This window comes from Equus quagga, chromosome 8 (genome assembly GCF_021613505.1).
Source record: "Equus quagga isolate Etosha38 chromosome 8, UCLA_HA_Equagga_1.0, whole genome shotgun sequence".
Classification (NCBI taxonomy): Eukaryota; Metazoa; Chordata; class Mammalia; order Perissodactyla; family Equidae; genus Equus; species Equus quagga.
In genome coordinates, this window is record NC_060274.1 from 89,643,588 (window position 1) to 89,665,464 (window position 21,877).

Genomic DNA, 21,877 nt, shown 5'->3' on the forward strand with positions numbered 1-21,877 from the left:
GTTTTTCCAAAATAATTGTACTAATTTATGTTCACTTGCCATGGATAAAAGTTCCTTTTGCCAGTCTAGTAGATGTAAAATAGTATCTCATTGTGATTTAAATGTGTATTTTCCCGATAACTAATAATAGTGGCCAACTTTCATATGTTTATTGGTAATTTGAAATTCCTCTTCTGGGAAACGTCTGTTCATAAGCATCTTGTCCATTTTTCTATTGGGTTGTCTGTCTTCTTAGTCTTTGTCTACCCCCTGAATATAAACTCCACAAGGACAAAGACTGTTTTATATTCCCAGCATCTAGAATAGTGTTTATGGTCACAATAGGCATTCAATAAATATTTGTCAAATTAATGAATGTGATGTCTGGATACTATGTTGGGTATATGCTTTGCAATATCTTTTCCCAGTTTGTGGCTTATCTTTTCATTCTATTATGTCTTGACAAACTTAAATTCTTTTCATTGAATTTATCAGTTTTTTTTCTTTATAGTTGGACTTCTATACCCTGTTTAAGAAATCCTTTCTGGGGTCGGTCCAGTGGCCAAGTGGCCAAGTGGTTAAAGTTCTGCATGCTCCACTTCTGCAGCCTGGGTTCATAGGTTCGGATCCTGGGCGCGGACATATTCCACTCATCAGCCATGCTCTGGAGGCATCCCACATACAAAGTGGAGAAAGACTGGCAAAGATGTTAGCTCAGGGCTAATCTTACTCAAGCAAAAAAAAAAGAGGAGGACTGGCAATGGATGATAGCTCAGGGAAAATCTTCCTCACCAAAAAAAAAAAAAAGAAAGAAATCCTCTCTTATCCCAAGTTACTGATGATCTTCTCCTATATAACATTCTAAACATAATTTTGTCTTTCATATTTGAGGTTTTAATCCAACTAGAATTTGTTTTTCAGATAGCTCCAACTTCTCTTTGTTATATATGATCTCCCAATTATCCCAGCAACATTTATTGAGAAGCCTATCCTTACCCACTGATCTGCAATATCTGCTCTGTCATACATCAAGTGTCTTTACATGTATGTTTCTGTTTCTGGGCTCTACTTTATTCCAATGATCTATTTGTTGATCCATATGCCAATATCACATTGTCTTATTTACATTAGCTTTATAATACAGAAATGATTAATATAAAACAAATCCTCTTATCTTCTTCAAGAATATCTTAACTGTTTTAGACCCTTTGCATTTCTAAATAATTTTAAAATCAGTTTATCAAGGTCAACAAAATTGGTGAGGTATTGAATCTATAAATCAATTAGGATAACTCCCATTGTTTTAACAGTGAGTCTTGTAATCCGTGAACATGGTATGTTCTTCTATTTATTTAGATCTTCCTAAATGTCTCTCAATAAAGCTTTACATTTTTCACATAGAGGTCATATATATGTTTTGTTAGATTTATCTTCATGCTTTCAATGTATTCTAAATGGCATCTTTTTAAAATTTCATTTTCTGTTTGATGCTAAAAGTATAGATTTACAATGTCTGTGCACTAATTTTTGGGTCCAGTAACATTATAAATTTTCTTACTATTTTAATCCTTTACTCATAGATTTTTTGAATTTTCAACATAAAATCATGTGTTCTGCCTGTAAGGAAGCTTGTTTCCTTTTTGCAAGTTTTCCAATCTTTATACTTACTACTACTGTTTCTTGACCTACTGGGCTAGATAGGAGATCTGGTACAATGTTGAATATGTCACAATTTTTCATTGATTCTATGCTAAGATTTTTATGCTGAAAAGTTCCTAAAACAAGGGGTGCATATAAATTAATCGCAATATAGACATAAACCCTATGAAAACTCAATAAGTTCTTGTTGAAAGATTAAATCTAGATTTTCCACTTTAAATGTTGTGTGGTTCAAGCATAACACTGTAAAGAAAGCTGATGATTCAGTTAGGCACGTATTCTGCTTAAGAAACAGAAAATCTGACAAAAGTGTGTTAAATAATATGGATTTTTATTATATCATTCAACAAGAAAATGAAAGATAAGTGTCTGTTGGCAATGGTTCAGCAGCACAACGATGCTAGAGCAGACATATGTGCTATGTTTATGGCCTCATGGTCTCAAGACAACTGCAGCAGCTCCAAGTATGACATCCAAGTAAAAGTGGGAAGAAACAGAGAAGGGGAATCTGAGTCTATCCTTTCATGAGAACAGCAAGTGCTTTCCTAGGTGACACCAAGGCTGACTTTACCTTATTTTTCACTGAAAAAGGTGGCTCATATGGCTATCCCAAGACACAATGGAGAGTGGGAAGCAGAATACATGATTGTCATAGTTAACTTCAACCTTTCACCTGAGATTGGGCACACTGCTACCCTAAACAAAATTGTGGTACTGTTATCAAGAAAGATAAGCTATCAAATATAAGTGTTTGCCACACGATAGACATTCTTTTACTGCTTTCTTAATTACACATGTACAGAGACTAAAATTAGAAATAATCTGCTACTAATGCCAACCAAAGTTTTCCTCTAATGTTATAATAATTTTACACAGGACATAGAGGTATTTTCATTAAAAACTTTAAGGAATCTTAATTAGCTAAAAAAATATCTACATAGATAAAAAGGAGGCCTTTAACACATGAAAAGATGTTAAACATCACTAATAATCAGGGAAATGCAAATCAAAACTACACAGATATCATCTTACATCCATTAGAATGGCTATAATCACCAAGACAAAAAACAACATATGTTGGAGATGTTGTGGAGAAAACAGAACCCTCATACACTGCTGGTGGAAATGCAAACTGGTGCAGCCACTACGGAAAACAGTATGGAGATTTTTAAAAAAACTAAAAATAGAAATACCATACAACCCAGCTATCCCACTACTGGGTATTTATCCAAAGAACATGAAATCAACAATTCAAAGGGACTTATGCACCCCTATGTTCATCACAGCATTATTCACAACAGCCAAGACGTGGAAGCGACCCAAGCGCCTACGGACTGATGAATGGATAAAGAAGATGTGGTATATACACACAATGGAATACTACCCAGCTATAAAAAGGACAAAATCGTCCCATTTGCAACAACACGGATGGAACTTCAGGGGATTATGTTAAGTGAAACAAGCTAGGCAGAGAAAGAAAAATACCATATGATTTCACTCATATATAGAAGATAAACATATAGGCAAAGAGAGCAGATTAGTGGTTATCAGAGGGCAAGGGGATTCGGGGGTGGGCATAAGGGGTAAAGGGACACATATATACGGTGACTGACAAATAATAATGTACAACTGAAATTTCACAGTTATAAACTTTCATGACCTTAATAAAATAAAATAAAAAAGAGGGCTTTAAGGTATTATTTTAGTGATAGCTCTAGTTTCTGGCTGCATGACGTTGGTTAAGCTTCTAAAAAAATAAATCTACAAATTTTCCTACTGTTAATTAATTAATCTCATTACTATCCTTTTCATTTAATCAACAAACGTCAGCCAGTCCTTACAAGCCCACTGAAAGATTTTTTAATACAGTAGTCTTACCTCAGGTATGCACCATATATGAAGAACAATCCCATCATTAGTCCATTTAAAATAAAAATCACATCAACATAAAAGTAAGCAGGGTCTCCAAATCCTTGAAAAAAACAAACATTATTAAATATTTAATGAATAAATGACTATAAAGCAATTGGGCATAATTATCTCAGTGCTTTGTAATCAAGAGCTCATGAACTTGCTGAAAGCATTTGCTTTTCAGATTGCTCTCTATTTAATAGTTACATTAGTACTTCCCACTTCCAAGAAGTGTTATTAATTACATTTATACTTTATACTTTATTGTAGTTACATTTATACTTTACTCTTATGAAGCATTATTATACTGTAATGATTAGTTGGTGCTTCACGTTATTTAGGTGAAGCTGCTGTTGTTCAGTATCTAGAAGTGTCTCTAGAGTCACTCGATGAATGACAAGAGAAAATCCACTGCATTATTTTTATCTTTCACTAGGCTCTAGAGTAAGTGAGATATGGCCCCTGACGTCAAGAAGTAGGTTTAGTCTATATGAGAAAATCTAGTTATTTGATCCATTATTATATATACCCAGAACCTTAATACTTAATATATCCCACATACAACACTATATATATATATATATATATATATATATATATATATATGTAAAACACAGAGTCTACTAGGTGCTTTACAATCATCATCTCACATAATTCTCAGAACACATCCATGAGATCAGTGGGCATAAAAATACTTTTTTTTAATGGTTGAGAATATAGAACATAGAAAACTTAGGTAATTTGCCAAAAGTTACTTAGCTGTAACTGGTAGAACCAAGATCTTAAGACTAGCCTTTCTGATTCCTTCTACTTCTCTAACCATTCCTTTTCAGTCTGTCCTAATAACTTCCTTTACACACTCCCCTTCAGCGTCGGACGACCATAGGCTCTGTCATATGCCCCCTTCTTTTCTCAGTCTGCATATTCTCCTTAAGGAAATTCTTCCACTTCCATGGTTCCAATGATCATCTACATACTAGATATGCATATAGATCTACATACTAGATATAGATTACTAGAAATCTGTACTCAGCCCAGAACTTTCTTCTTATTCCTGTATGTGTATTGCAGGTAGCCACTTGACATCTCCACTTTGAGGTCTCTCAGGTACTTCAAACTAATGTGGCAATTCAAACCTGCTACTTTTAAAATGTTTCTTACCTTTCAAAGGGATTCATTTACTTAAGCCAGAAACCAGAGTTACGTGACTTCATCCTCCTACCCCTCACCCATCAAACAATTACAAAATCTCATCAACTCTGCTTCCAAAATCTCTCTCCAATCCATGCACTTCCCGGCTATCACTTGCTCAGAGCACAAGAATCTCCTAACTGGCCTCAGTGAACCCACCTTTGTCCTTTACTAGTATGTTTTCCATTTAACTGCCAAAATAATGTTTTAAAAATGCAAATCTGTTAAAATTCTTCAATGAATAAAGTACAAAACCCTTAACCAGCAAATGGCCCTTCATTATCTGACCCTTGCTTACATTCCTAGCATCATTTCACACCATTTTTTCTTCCCCATCTCTCTGCTCCAGGAAGTCTAGCCTTCTCTCAGTTCTCTCTTGCCTCAGGACTTTTGAATACACTGGTCTCTATTCTTAAAACACTTCTCCTCCCTAACTCCTAACCTCAGCAACCTTATTATTTCTAATATCCATCACAGTTGTAACCACTAACATCCATCCCTCTTATGTATCAACTCTTCGTGGGTAAAGCCCCATGTGTACCTGGTTCATCCTGGGGTCCCAAGTGCCAACACTAACCTATTACTTAGTGGCAACTTAATAAATACCATATATGTACATACATAAGGTGATTTTTCCCATCCCTCAGAAAAGGTTATACCTTCTAACCTGACTGAGTCATTACAAAGTCTCTCATTTTATGAGGTATTTTCTTGATTCCTTTACTTTGTACAAAAAAAAAGTCTAATTGCCCCTCAAATATCTTCCATCAACGCTATTTTAGATGTTATAAAAATCACCTGAGGGAATCAGTAAAAATGTAAGGGAAATACAGAAATACAGATTTAGTATATATTCTAAGAGTTTAATATTATTGTAAACAAGTCTATAAAAATATATTTATGGAGGCTGGCCTGGTGGTGTAGTGGTTAAGCGTGCACGCTCTGGTTCAGTGGCCCAGGGTTCACAGCTTCAGACCTCGAACACAGACCTATACACTGCTCATCAAGCCACACTGTGGCAGCATCCCACATACAAAGTGGAGGACGACTGGCACAGGTGTTAGCTCAGGGCCAATATTCCTCACCAAAAAGAAAAAATATATATATTTGTAAAATGTAGTAAGCAGTGATGTTGTAAAGAATATGAAGAAATAAAGGAAAAAAAAACCTGTGTGTAAATGTTATGCAAATATATGTGACTTTAAATAAGAGTTTCAAAGGACAGCTTCATACTTAGATTGTAAAAGAGCTAAACTGCAAACGTCTTAAACAGAAGTGATAATTGCAGATCATGGAAAACTGTTATATGATTCAAAAAGCGGGTCTTTGACAAAGATACCAGTGTATAGGATGCAAATGAAGAGTTTGATTAAAGCTATTTATAGACTGTGAGAGTATAAAAAAAGAATAGTTCTAAATCAATGTATTATCATATATCTGATTTTTAAGTACATATGCATAACTAAATTTTTATATTAGCTATCACAGGAAGACATACGACTATTCTACATTCCTTAAATTTATATATTCAAGCTACCCCAAAACCTTTTTTTCTATCTTCTTTTTCTGAAATGGAAGAACGACATATTCAGGATTGCCTTACATTGAGGTATATCAATATTAAAATTAAATTCCAAATTAATACTCATATTAGTAAGCACATAGCCTTCTCAGATAATTACTTGAAAGGGTAAATACTCTTTTAGATGAGTCAGTTCTAAATTGCTTTAAAGGAAAAAAATAAATCACAGCAGTTTACAATAATTCTTAAAATGAGTTATAATATTACAAAATGTTTATGTAAACATTAATGACAGCACAGCAGCATTTTAGGAAGAAACATGCCTTCACAGCTTTGAACTTCATTTACAGGTCCTATTCTGGTAACATTCCAGCAGGTCTTAGTTTCTAGCCCAATGAAATTCATCAGTCCCACAATTGTGCGATACCAGAAGGCTATTATCACCTACAAAAGACAGAAACAGAAAGAGACACTGGAGGAAAAAAGATTATCTTCACAATAATTTTTCCAAAATACCATTTTTTTTGAGGAAGATTAGCCCTGCACTAACATCTGCCACCAATCCTCCTCTTTTTGCTGAGGAAGATGGGCCCTGAGCTAACATCCGTGCCCAGCTTCCTCTACTTTATATGTGGGACACCTGCCACAGCATGGCTTGAGAAGTGGAGCATAGGTCCACACCTGGGATGCGAACCAGTGAACCCCGGGCCATGGAAGCATAACATGTGAACTTAATCGCTGTGCCACTGGGCTGGCCCCCAAAATACCATTTTATGATGATTGTCTTTGACATTATAAATTTTGACAAATTTATTTAAATCATTTCATTTGGGAAATAGTCATTTTAAAATTATATATACACACACACACATTATAGACTAAAGTTGTATATTACTGAGTAACGCACATCTACAAACATTTATGCAGTGATCAAAATCTCTGTGATATACTCCTATAATTAACTCTGTAATATAAATAATAGTAGCTCTAAAATAGTATAAAAGTATATAATTAAAATATGATGGCTATTAATAGCAAAACGCAAAGATTTACAGAAATATTTCATAACATTTCATTTAAGTCCTTGAAATTATTTTCTTCATAGCCTACAAAACATAAAACCAACTGCATATGGAGTAACAGCTCCTGTGCCCATTAAAACTTTGACCAATCAGATTTAATTAACCAATTCTGCAATCCATTTTAAAAAGTTTAAAGACAAGGAAAAGAACAACAAAAAAAATTACAAACAAGATAAAACGCTCATGCCTGAAAGACTTTTTAAAAATAATTTTACAGATTTGGAAAAAATAATGCAGGATCATTGGGAGAAGAAAGGAAAAGAATAAAGTGTTCCAAGTGAAAGTAAAAACCACCTAGAACTAACTACTTTTAATATTTTGATGATCATCCTTCCAGTCTCACCCTAGGCATACAAAAACACACAGTCAGAGTTATTCAATATTATATAATGCTATATACTATAAAATGTTAAAGTAATATACATCACTAAACAACATCAGAAACACCTTTTCATATCCAAAAGTACAGATTTACTATTTTATCACTTAATTTTATAAAACTGACCTTCTGCTAAAATTTGTTAATTTATATTCTTGTGTATTTACCATACACGTACAAAAAATTACCATATTAAATGTATGTGCTAAATCTAGAATTATACTCCTTTCCGGGATGTAGCTTGATATAGCAGAAGAGCACATCTTTGAAGTTAGAAGTAAACTCAAATTCTGACTGCAAGTTATGGTTTCTATGGCCTGAAGTAATACGCCAACCTCTAAACCTCAGCCACCTCATCTCTAAAATGAGGTTAACAATAACCATCTTGCAAGAGTGATGAGAGATTAGAGCTTATATATTAGTGCTAGCATATAGTAAGCATTAAATGCTTTTGCCTTTCCAAAACATATTGTTCCAAACTTCCATTTTTAGCTTTAGATGAGAAATTAATTTCCTTATGAACACAAAAAGTATGGACATTCGCTTCAACACTGAAGTACTACATAAGATTGCAAGCAAATCTACATCTTTTCCATATTGTATTCATGCAGTGTGAAAATAAGAGTGAACAACTCCTGTTGCCTTGTCCTTTATAATGCTATCAAGTTTTAAAAACAACTGAACTACATTATCATGGTTACCTTTCATAACATCAAAGAAAGTGAAAACTGTGCTAGTTACTCAATAAATATTTTTGAATAAGTAAAAAGAAAACATTAGCTGAAGTCTTTGAGACCATACTGTTGGAAATTAATAGAACAAGAAATAGATTTTATTACATAAAGTTCCAAAAATAATCAAAAAACTAAAAATTATAATTATCAAACACTGGGAGAAATGGAGCTAGTGTAATAAGCTAAACCCTCATCTTATTACACAAAGTCAACCATAACTAAAGTTGAAGATTCAAGAAATGGGTTTTTTGTCTTTTTGACTTTTGCATTTACAACAGAGTTATACAGATAATCCTCAGAGGAAATAAGAACAGAAGAGCATCTCTGAAGAGTAAACTGGGATATACAGAAAGTTGGTGCAGACAATGGCTTCCTTCATCTTAGATCTTAGCCAGGTCTGTGCTATACAATTGTTACTGTGACAAATTACATTGAAAAGTACTTATTTAGAAAACAAAAAAAGAAAGAAATCTGGGAAACCCTCAAGTACTTGGAAATTAAACATGACATTAAACATCCAATAAGTCCAAGAAGAAATCACATGGGAAATTAGAAAATAACTTGAACTGCATGAAAACAAAAAAACAATATATAAATATTTAAGTAATGCAAATTTCTGCTTTGGGGAAGATGGAGTAGATGTTACTTTTCCCTGCTTCTCCAAGTACAACTAAAACTCCCAGGAATTATATAAATCAAACATAAGAAGACTCTACAAGGCAGAGAGAAGAAGGCAAACTAGCTAGGGATCTCAAGACCCAAGGAACGACACAATGATGAGTTCCCTGGACTTTCCTTTTGCCTCATTTTCTCAGATTTGGAGTTCAGAACTTGGCAACCAGAAACACCAATGGGTGCAGACACAAAAAGGACCAATAACAACCTGCTCTCTAGCCAAAGGACCAAGAAAGGGGCAGCCTAGGAATACAGAAAACTTTTAGACAAAAATGTCTCTGTTCCAACCAAACACCACAGAAAAAAACTGTGGTCCCATTCCCACCAATAAAGGTCAAATGGGGAATCTAGACTTCAACCTTCTCTAGGCTTTAATGAGTCACCTAAACCCACCCACTAGGATGGTGTAACAGAAGGCCAAATAGAGAGTCCTCCAACCCCATGGTGTCAGTAGAGACTACGTGGGGAGCCTAGACTTCCACCCCAACCAGCAATGAGTTGTTTCTTCCCTTTCTCAATGGGGTAATGTCAGAGGAGGCCTAGTGAAGAGTCAACACTTTCATTACCATCCAGTGGTAATGAAGCCATCCCCACCATGTTGTCAGCAGAGACCACATGGTGAGTCAGAACTCCTGTCCCACCCAGCAGTAATGAGGAGCACCCCCATCTTGGGGTCAACAGAGGCCAGGAGGGGAACTTGCATGGCAGTAACAAGATGGCAGGCACTCTCTATTTCCTTTGTAGGACTGGTGCTAGAGGAAGCCAAGTAGAACAAAGGTTTAACTAAGATCCGGTTTCAAAAAATAATGTTCAAGGGGCTGGCCCCGTGGCCGAGTGGTTAAGTTCGCGCGCTCCACTGCAGGCAGCCCAGTGTTTCGTTAGTTCGAATCCTGGGCACGGACATGGCACTGCTCATCAGACCACGCTGAGGCAGCGTCCCACATGCCACAACTAGAAGAACCCACAACGAAGAATACACAACTATGTACCGGGGGGGCTTTGGGGAGAAAAAGGAAAAAATAAAATCTTTAAAAAAAAAAAAAATAATAATAATGTTCAAACATCCAGATTTCAATTGAAAATCACTCATCATACCAAGAATCAGAAAGATCTCAAACTGAATGAAAAAAATCAACATATGCCAACAATGAGATGACAAAAATATTAGAATGATTGCTCCAGTGAGCAATTAGGAATATGCCTGAAACAAATGAAAAAATAGAATGTCTTAGAAAAGAAACAGAAAGTCTTATTTAGCAAACAAATAGAATAAAGGGGAAGCATATGAAAGTTTCAGAACTTAAAAATACAATTACCAAAATAAAAACTCAATGGATGGGCATGACAGTAGAATGAAGGGGACAGAGGAACATAATCAGTGAACTGTCAGATAGAACAACAGAAATTACTCAATCTGAGCAAAAGACTGAAAACAATAATAAAAAATAAGATAAAAATGAAATAAAGAAAAATAAAATAGTTCCCTAGGAATCTGTGGGACTATAACAAAAGATCTAACATTTGTGTCACTGGAGTCCTGAAAGTAGAGGAGAAAGGGAAACCAAAAATAGGATAAATAAAAGAAATCCACACCATGACACATCACACTTTGAAAGTTCTAAACATCTTACTTTTGAACACTTGCGAAAATGAAAAAAGAAAAAAATATTGAAAGCAACAAGGAAGAAAAAAACCTTACCTAAGGGAGAAAAACAATTCAACTGACAGTAGATTTCTCATCAGAAACCATGGAGGGCCAGAATGAAGTGGCACATTTGTCAAATGCTGAAAAGAAAAAACTATCAACCCAGAATTTTATATCCAACAAAAACAGCTTTCAGAAAATGAAGGGAACTCGACATGAAGGATGAAAAAAACTAAGAAAATATGTTGCTAGCAGACCTACCATAAAAGAATTGCTAAAGAAAATTCTCTAAACAGAACTGAAATGATGAAAGAAGGCATCATGGACCATCAGGAAGGAAGAAATTTAAAAAACGGGTAAAATAAAGTAGACTTTCCTTCTCCTCTCCAGTTTTTAAAATTAAGTTTGATGGCTAAAACAAACATCACATAACTATCTGATATGGTTTTAAATGGATGCAGAGGAAATATTTAAGATGATTATGTTATAAAGAAGAAAGCATAAAGGGAGTAAGGTTTCTACATTGCATTTGAACTAATAAAATGACAATAGTAGTAGACTGTAATAAGCTACATACATATAATGGAATAGCTACAACAACCACTAAAAAAGTTACACAAAGAGATATATTAAAAAACTACCAATAAATCAAAATAGAATCCTAAAAACATTCAAATAACCCACAGGAAGACAAAATAAAGAAAACAGAGAAATAAAAAACCAAGAACAAACAGAAAATAAAAAATAGACTTAAGCTCAAACATATTAATAATTACATTAAATATAAGTAGTAAAATACACCAATTAAAAGACAGAGATTGACAGATTGGATTAAAAATATGACTCAACTATGCAAGAAACTCACCTCAAATATAATGATAAAGGCAGACTGAAAGTAGATGGATGGAAAAAAATATATTATGCACGCATTAATCAAAGGAAAGAAGTAACTATGTTAATACCAGAAAAATTAGACTCAGAACAAACAAAATTACAAGCGAAGTGGGGAGGGTTATTTTATAATGATAAAAATCCAACAAGACATAGGAATCCTAGATGCATATTGACTAAACACACAGCTAAAAATATGTGAAGAAAAACTGATAGACCTAAAAGGAGAAATGGACAAATCCACAATTATAGTTGGAGGCTTCAGCATCCCTCTTTCAACAATTAATAGAAGAACTAGACAAAAAAATCAGCAAGGGTTGAGAAAATACTACCACCACCATCACTTAACAGGATCTAATCAACATTTATAAAATACTTTACCCCAAAGCAGCACAATACACATTTTTTTCAAGAGCCCACAGAATATATATCAAGATGGACCACATTCTGTGCTGTAAAACAAACTTCAACAAATTTTAAATGAGACAAAGTATAGACACAATGAATTTAAGCTATAAATTAATAACAGAAAGATAAAAAGAAAATCTCCAAACACTTGGAAACTAAAAAAATTCAATTTTAAAAAACCCACAGATCAAATAGGAAGTCTCAAGGGAAATAAAAAAATATCCACTGAACTGAATAAAAATGAAATACAAGGTTTCCAAGTTTAGCATGTTAAAAGCTTGTAAGTTGCCACTCCATCCTAATAATAAAAAACTGGACAAATTGAAAAATCAACAACTCTTCTTAGATCCATAAGAGAAGTGAGGTCACAGGGCAAACTGCTGCACCCCAAATTGGAAAGATTCACAGGAAAATACAGAGAATCACAACTTACTGGAACAGAAACCCCTGAGCAGAAACCTCCATGTGAACCAGTTGGAGAGTAAAAAAAACCTGAACTGTAATTGATGAATTGCTGGAGGCACAACACAGACAACTTTGAGAGTCAAAAACTCCAGTGATAAGGTGAGCAACCACACATTTATGAGTTTTACTTCTAGGAGCTCACCAAGTTCTTATGATGGCTATCAGACAAAAATGTCTTCCTGCTTCCACAGCGGGAGCGCAAAAGAGAACATTTTGAAATACACCAGAGCACTCTGTGCTCTTCTTAACAAAGCCTGCCCTCAGAAGAAATTATCCTACCAGAGCCTAATCCGCTATTGTTTTATTGGAGCCTAACCAACAGGGAGGAAGGGAAATACCCAACTCAAGCCTCTTCTAGCCCTCCACATGTGAGAAGGGAAATACCCAATTCTAGCCCATTCTAGCCATCCTGTTGCACCTAGGTGGTGAGAAAAAAAACTGAGAAGCGCTTGTGAGGTTCACAGTCCAGAGGCACAGGTTCATAAAAGTTTGAGACCTAATCATACAATTATAGAATACCTCCTTTATCCCCACACCATACCATAAAACTACTAACGGTCTATTTACAACAGTTCTTTTTACCCAGTACATCATGTCCATTTATTAAAAAAAAATTACAAGGCATACTAAAAGCCAAAAACACAGCTTTAAGAAATAAAGCATCAGAACCAGACTTAGATATGGTAGGTATGTTAGAATTACCAGATCAAGAATTTCGAACATCTATGATTAATATGCTAAAGGTTCTAATAGATAAAGTAAATAGCGTGCAAGAATAGATGGGAAATGTAAGCAGAAAAAGAGAGATTCTAAGAAAGTATCAAAAAGAACTACTGGAGATGAAAAACACTGTAACAGAAATCAAGAATGTCTTTCATGGGCTTATTAGTAAACTAGACACATCTGAGAAAAAATTCCTGAGCTTGAGCATATCTCCATAAAAACCTCCAAAACTGAAAAGAATAAAAAAGACAAAAAAGTACTCCACAAAAATAAAAAGAAACAGAATATCCAAGAACTGTGGGATAACAATAAAAGGCATACCATACACGTAATGGGAATACCAGAAGGAGTGAGAAAGAAACAGAAGAAATATTTGAAACAATGACTCAGAATTTCCTCAAATTAATGTCAGACACCAAACCATGGATCCAGGAAGCTCAGAGAACATCAAGCATGATAGTTGCAAAAAAACTACACATAGGCATATCATATTCAAACTACAGAAAATCAAAAATAAAGAAAAAGTCCTGAAAGAAGCCAGAGGAGAAAAAACACCTTACTTATAAAGGAGTAAAGAATTACATCTGACTTCTCAGAAAACATTCAAGCAAGAAGAAAGTGAAGTGAAATATTTAAAGTGTTGAGAGAAAGAACCCAACTTAGAATTCTGTATACATGTGAAATTATCCTTTAAAGTGAAGGAGAAATAAGGACTTTCTCAGATGAACAGAAATTGAGGGATTTTGTAAAGAAGTTCTTTAGAGAGATGAAAAAAGATATACAGCAGAAACTTGGATCTACATAAAGAAAGAAAGATCATCAAAGAAAAGATAAATGAAGACAAAATAAAAGCTTTTCTTTTTATTATTCTTAGTTGATCTAACAGCTTTGTTCAAAATAATAATAACAATGTATTCAATTACGTATGATTATGTACTGACGTCTGCTTTTGTCTATGAGTCATGAACGACAGCAATGATTCAGGGGTTGGGAGGGAGAAATTAGAATTATTTTGTCATTGTAACATACTCACACTACCCTGGAAGTGATGTGGTGTTATCTGAAAGTGGTCTTAGATTAATTATAAATGTATATTTCAAAGTCTAGGGCAACCACCAAAAAAAGTAAAAAAGAATTATCACTGATAAGAAAAGAGAGATAATACAATAATATAAAACGTTCAATTAAAACCACAAAACAGCATAAAAGAGTGGAAGACAAAATAAAAACAAACAAGTGCAACAAATAGAAAATAGTAACAAATATAGTAGATATCAATCCAACTATATCAATAATCACTTTGAATGTCAATGATCTAAACACACCAGTCAACAGACCAGACTGTCAGAGTGGATCAGAAAACAAGACCCAACTATATGTTTCTACAAGAAACCAATTTTAAATATAAGGACATATATAGATTAAAAGTAAATGAATGGAGTAAGATATACTATACTAAAACTAACAAACAAAGTAGGAGCAACTATACTAATTTCAGACAAAGCATACTTCATAATAAGAAAAGTTATTGGGATAAAGAGTGATATTACTTGATGATAAAGAGGTCAGTTCTACAAGAAGACATAACAATCCTTAACATGCATACATCTAATGACAGAGTGTCAATTAAATCTGTAAGCCTCCAGCCAGGCTAAGAAAAAAAGAGAGGACATGAATTACTAAAATCAGAAATTAACGAGGGGGCATAATTACAGATCCCATGGACATTAAAAGGATAATAAAGGAATAATGAACAACCCTACACCTATAAATTTGATAACCTAGGTAAACCAATTCCTTGAAATACACAATCTGTCAAAACTCACACAAGAAGAAACAGACAATTTGAGTAGGAGTATATCTAATAAATAAATTTAATCAATAATTAATAACCTTCCAAATCACAGAGGACCAGCCTCAGATAGGGTGACCAACTAATTCTATCAAGCATTTAAGGAAGAAAGCATAACAATTCTCTAGAATCTCTTTCAGAGGATACATCAGAGAGAATACTTAAGAACTCATTTGTTGAGGTCAGCATTGTCCTAATACCAAACCAGGCAAAGTTATTACAAGAAAAGAAAACTATAGAACAATATCTTGCATGAACATAAATGCAAAAATCCTCAAAAAATTTGCAAATCAAATCCAACAATGTATAAAAAGAATTACACACCATGATCAAATGGGATTTATAGCAGGTATGCAAGAATGGTTCAACATTCGAAAATCAATTAATGTAATCCATCATACCAACAGGCTAAAGAAGAAAAAATAGGAGATCATATCAATAGATACAGAAAAAGCATTTGAGAAAAGCTAATACTCATTTATGATTTAAAACAAAACTATCAATGAACTATGATTAGAGGGGAACTTCTACTTGATAAAGAATATCTACAAAAAAACCCAACAGCTAAAGTCACACTTAATGGTGAGAAACTTGGAGTTTTCCCACTAAGATGAGAAACAAGGCAAGACTATCCTATTCACCAATCCTTTTCAATATTATACTAGAAGTCCTAGCTAATAAGACAATGTAAGAAATAAGAGGTGTACAGATTGAGAAATAAGAAATAAAATACTTTGTTCACAGATGACATGATCCTCTATGTAGAAAATCCAAAAGAATCAACAAAAAATCTCCTGGAACTAAGATCTCTTAGAGCAAGGTTGCACGTTACAAGGCTAATATACAAAAGTCAATCACTTCTCTACATACCAGCAATGAACAACTGGAATTTTAAATTAAAAACACAACAGTGTTTACATTAGCACCCTCAAAAATGAAATAACTACAAATATAACAAAGTTTGTACAAGATCCATATGAGGAAAACTACAAAACTCTGAGAAAAGAAATCAAAGAAGTACCAAACAAATGAGAAACATCCCATATTCATGGATAGAAAGACTCAATGTCAAGAAGTGGTCAGGTCAATTTGATCTACAGATTCAACACATCCCAACCAAAATTAAGCAAGTTACTTTGTGGATATTGACAAACTGATTCTAAAGTCTACATAGAGAAGAAAAGACTCAAGATAGCCAACATAATATTGAAGGAGAAGAACAAAGCTGGAGGATTTATACTACCCAACTTTAAGCGTTATGATAAAATTATAGAAATCAAAACAATGTGGAATTTGCAAAGAACAAATAAATCAATGAAACAGAATGGATAGCCCAGAAATAGACCTACGTATACGTAGTCAACTGATCTTTGACAAGGGAGTAAAGGTAATACAATGGAGCAAAGACAGTTTTTTAAACAAATGGTTCTTGGACAAATGAACATCCACATGTAAAAAAAATAAACTTAGACTCAGATCTTACACTCTTCACTAAAATTAACTCAAAATAGATCACAGATCTAAACATAAATCACAAAACTATAAAACTCCTCAAATTTAACAGGAAAAAAATCTAAATGACTTTGGATTTGGCAATGACCTTCTGGATACAACACCAAAGGCACAATTCATCAAAGAAACAATGGATAAATTGGACTTGGTTAAAATTTTAAAATTTCTGATCTGCAAAAGACAATGTCAAGAGAATGAAAATACAAACCACAGACTGGGAGAAAATATTTGCAAAAGACATAAACAATAATGGACTGTTATCTAAAATATACAACGAACTCTTAAAACAACAATAAGAAAACAAATTATCCAATTAAAAAATGGGCCAAAGACATGAACAGACACCTCACCAAAGAAGATAAACAGATGGCAAATAAACATACAAAAAGATGCTCCAAATCATATGTCATCAGGGAAAATAAAATTAAAATAGTGAGATACCACTAGATACCTATCAGAATGGCAAAATCCAGAACACTGACAATGTCAAATGCTGGTGAGGATGTGGAGCATCAGGAACTCTGATTCATTGCTAGTGGGAATGCAAAATGGTACCGCCACTTTGGAAGACAGTTTGGCAGTTTCTTACAAAACTACACATACTCATACCATACAATCAACCTATCATGCTCTTTGGTATTTACCCAAATAAAACAAAAAGTTACGTCCACAGAAAAAGCTGCACATGGATGTTTATAGCAGTTTTATTCATAATTGCAAAAACTCAGATACAACCAAGATGTCCTTCAGGAGGTGAATGGATAAATAAACTGTGGTACATCCAGACAACGGATTATTCAGTGCTAAAAAGAAATGAGCTATTAAGCCACAAAAAGACATGGAGGAACCTTAAATGCACATTACTAAGTGAAAGAAGCCAATCTGAAAACATACTATGTTATTCCAATTATATGACATTCTGGGAAAGGCAAAACTATGGAGACAATAAAAAGATCAATGGCTGCCAGAGGTTTTAGGGGAGGGAGGGATGAATATGCACAGCACAGAGTATTTTTAGGGAAATATTTTTAGGGACGCTATTATGTCTGATACTATAATGGTAGACATACACCATTATACACTTGTTCAAACCCATAGAATATACACCACCAAGTGTGAACCCTAATGCAAACTATGGACTTTGGGTGATGATATGTCAATTTAGGTTCATAAACTGTAGGAAAAGTACCACTCTGGTGGGGGATGCTGATAGTTTGGAAGGTTGTGCACATATGGAGGCTGGAAGGACATAGGAAATTTCAATAATTTCCACTCAATTTTGCTCAAGTTAAAACTGCTCTAAAATATAAAGTGTACGAAAAGTGAAATACAACATATCAAAATTTGTGAACCAGAGATAAGGCAGTGCTGAGAGGGAAATGTATAGCAGTAAAATTAACACATTAGAAAAGAGGAAAGGGCCAGCCCGGTGGTGTAATGGTTAAGTTTGTGTGCTCCACTTCAGTGGCCAGGGGTTTGCAGGTTCAAATCCCAGGTGCGGAGCTACACACTGCTCATCTAGCCATGCTGTGGAGGCATCCTACATACAAAATAGAGGAAGATGGGCACAGATGTTAGTGCAGGGCCACTCTTTCTCAAGCAAAAAGAGGAAGATTGGCAACAGGTGTCAGCTCAGGGCCAATCTTCCTCACCAAAGGGAAAAAAATTAAAAAGAAAGAGGAAAAAATCAATAATCTAAGTTCCTACCTAGAAACCTAGAAAAAGAAGAGCAAAATAAACCCAAAGCCAACAAAATAATAAAGAAATAATAAGGAGCAGAAATGAAGTGAAACTGAAAGCAGAAAAACAATAGAGAATGTCAATGAAATGAAAGACCTGGCTCTTTGAAAAGGTCAATAAAATTGACAAACCTCTAGCAAGACTGACAAGGAAAAAGAGAAAAGATACAAATTATCTGTATCAGGAAGGAAACAGGGGATATCACTACAGTCTGCATATGAAAAAAGGAAAATAAAGAAATACTATGAACAACTCTACACACTTAAAATTGACAATTTAAATGAAATGGACCTTGAAAAACACAGACTATCACAATTCACCCAGTATAAAACAGATCATTTGAATAGCTTGGTAACTATTAAGGAAATTGAATTCAAATGTAAAACTTCTCCAAACAGAAATCCTCATGCTCAGATGTTTTCACTGTAAAATTCTACCAAATGTTTAAAAAAGAATTAACATCAATTCTATACAATTCTTCCAGAAAAAAGAAGAGAGAACCCTTCCGCATTCATTGCCTGAAGCTAGTATTACCCTGATACTAAAACCAACAAAAAAAGTACCAAAAAATTAAATACAGACTAATATCCCTTATGAAGATAAACATAAAAAGCCCTAACAAAATATGAGGCAAATAGGTTTCAGCAATATATAAAAATAATTATATGCCATGACAAGTAAGGTTTATTCCAGGGATGCAAGGCTATTTCAATATTAAAAAATGAATCAAGAAACCCATCATATTAACAGGATAAAAAAGGGAAATCACATGATCATATCAAGTGGTGCAGAAAAAGCACTGAAATCATTCAATATCATTTTAAAAGGAACTTTCAGAAAAAACAGAAATAAGAGAGAAACTTCCTCAACTTCATAAAGGTCATGTGCAAAAGCTTACAGCTAACATTATACTTAATGGTTAAAGACTGAATGCTTTCTCCCTAAGACCGAGAACAAGGCATGGATGTCCAAATTCACCAATCTTAATTAACATAGTGCTGAAAGTTCTAGCCAGTGCAGTAAGGTAAATAAGAAAAGCAAAAGGCAAACAGATTAAAAAGAAATAAAACTATTCCTTTTTGCATACGATATGACTATCTGCATAGAAAATCCCTGCACATTTACCAAAAAAAAAAAAAGCAAACAACTCCTAGAACTAATAAGTGAGTTCAGGAAGGCTGCAGGATATAAGATGGCATACAAAAAAATTAATTGCATTTTTTATATACTAGCAATGAAGACATGAAGATCAATATTAAAAATACAATCCCCTTCACCATCACCTCAAAAACATGAAATACTTAAGTGTTTATCTAACCAAACATGTACAAGACTTATATGCCAAAAACTACACAGTGCTAACAAAGGAACCAAAGAAGATCTAAATAAATGAGAGACATACCATATTCATGAGTTAGAAGACTCAACATTAAAGAGGCCAATTCTCTCCAAATTTATTTACATGTGCAATGCAATTCTTATCAAAATCTCAGAAAGGTTTTTTCAGACATAAAAAAGATTATTGTTAAATATATATTAAAAGGCAAAGGAACTAGCTAAACCAATTCTGAGAAAGAATGAAGTAGGAGGAATCAGTGTACCTAATCCAAAACTTATTATATAGGTATACTAACCAAGACAATACGGTATGGCAGAGGGATAGACACACAAATCAATGGAAGAGAGCAGAAAACCCAGAAACAGACCACTAGAAACATGCCCAACTTATTTTCACAAAGGTGCAAAAGCAACTCCATGAAGGAAAGACTGCCTTTTCAACAAATAGTGTGTGAGCAACTGGACATCTATGGGCAAAAAAACAAAGAACCTTGAAGCAAGTCTGATGTTTCAGATCACATACAAAAATGAACTCAAAATGAAATGGATCACAGATTTAAACGTAGGACACAGAACTCTAAAAACGTTTAGAAAAAAACATAGAGAATCTTTAGCATCTAGGGCTAGGCAAAGAATTCTTAAACTTGACACCAAAAGCATGATCCATAGGGAGAAAAACTGATAAACTGGACTTCATCAAAATTTTAAAATTTTGTTATGCAAAAGACCCTGTTTAAGAGGATGAAAAGACAAGCCATAGACTGAGAGAGAATATTTGCAAACCACATATCTGACAAAGAAGTAGTATGTAGAATATATAAAGAACACCTTGAGATTCAATGTTAAAAAGCAAACAATCCAATTAAATGAGCAACAGACATGAAGACACATTTCACTGAAGAGGGTATACAGCATGTATTACTAAGGATTACTCTATAAAATATAAAATCATGCCAACAAATCAATAAGAAAACCACCACCAAACAGGTGACAAGATTTACACAGGTATTGATAGAAGAACAAATCCAAATGTCTATTAAACATGAAAATATTCTTAACTCCACAAATAACAAGGGAAGTACAAATTAAAACAGCCTATCATAGCTGTTAGAAGAGCAAAAATTAGAAATTTTGATAATTTGAAATCTAATAAGGATATGAAGAAAAGTGAATTCTTCTACACAGTAGTGTGAACTGTTACATTTGCTTCAGAGAGCAGTTTAGCAATATCTGATAAAGATGACAAAATACACACTCTACAACACAGTAATTCTACTTGTAGAATATACCCGGGAGAAAATCTTGCACATACACAGTTAGAAAACACACACAAGAATATACATTTTAGAACTGTTTATAATTTAAAAACCGAAAACAATTGAGTATCTATAAATAGGGAAGTACAAATAATTTTGGAATTCATAAAAAAGGTTAAAACTAAAGAAAAAATATAAACACATATACAGGGCTCAAAAATATAATGTTGAGGGAAAAGTCTGTAGTGTGATATATTCACTCGAGAGCATTTATACAGATTTATAAAAATGCATAAAACAATCCTTGGAAACAGGGACTGGAAGGATACACACATCAAATTCATGATAATGATACTTGTGGGAAGGGGAAAGCAGCAAACTGGACTGAGAAGCAGAACAAAGATGACTGACTGTATTACAGTGCTCTAATTATTTTAAATATCTGAGGCAAAAATGACCAACGATTAGCATTTACTTATTCTAGGTGGCTGATCATGCATATTTGTGTATTATTCTCTAAGTTTCTGTAATTTGAAACATTTCAAAATCAAAAGAATAACTTTAAAAAGCTATAAAATGTGAAGAAAGGTCTAAAAAGCAATAAATTTTAACTAATCTGCTAGATTCTGAGATAACTCAAAAGTAGTGCTTACCATGATGTCAAATTTAGCATTTATCTGAAGAGTTTACAAACCGAATTTACTAATTTTTTTGTTGTTTTCTCAATTTGTAGAATTTGCAGACTACCATAAAATCTATACTTTATTAGGCTAACCACTGGGAGATATTCATAGATTTCTGGTTATGTGACTAAGTAAATCTTGCTTTATTAATGTAACTCCAAGGTCACTGCTCTGCTCATCACTTTTACTGTCCCTTCATGCGATCAGTATGCCCATCCACACCATCTCCAAA

The 21,877-nt window shown here is 33.9% G+C and overlaps 1 protein-coding gene across 1 annotated transcript in view; it reads right to left on the reverse strand.

The window, feature by feature from the left end:
• Positions 1 to 21,877, reverse strand: part of DPY19L2 (dpy-19 like 2) — a 101,568-nt gene that overhangs the window by 66,271 nt on the left and 13,420 nt on the right. Inside the window, exons 5-6 of the mRNA XM_046668935.1 lie at positions 6,586 to 6,706; positions 3,517 to 3,610 (exon numbers count right to left, since the gene is read on the reverse strand). Coding sequence (XP_046524891.1) covers positions 3,517 to 3,610; positions 6,586 to 6,706 — 215 coding nt within the window. The remainder of the gene's footprint in view (positions 1 to 3,516; positions 3,611 to 6,585; positions 6,707 to 21,877) is intronic.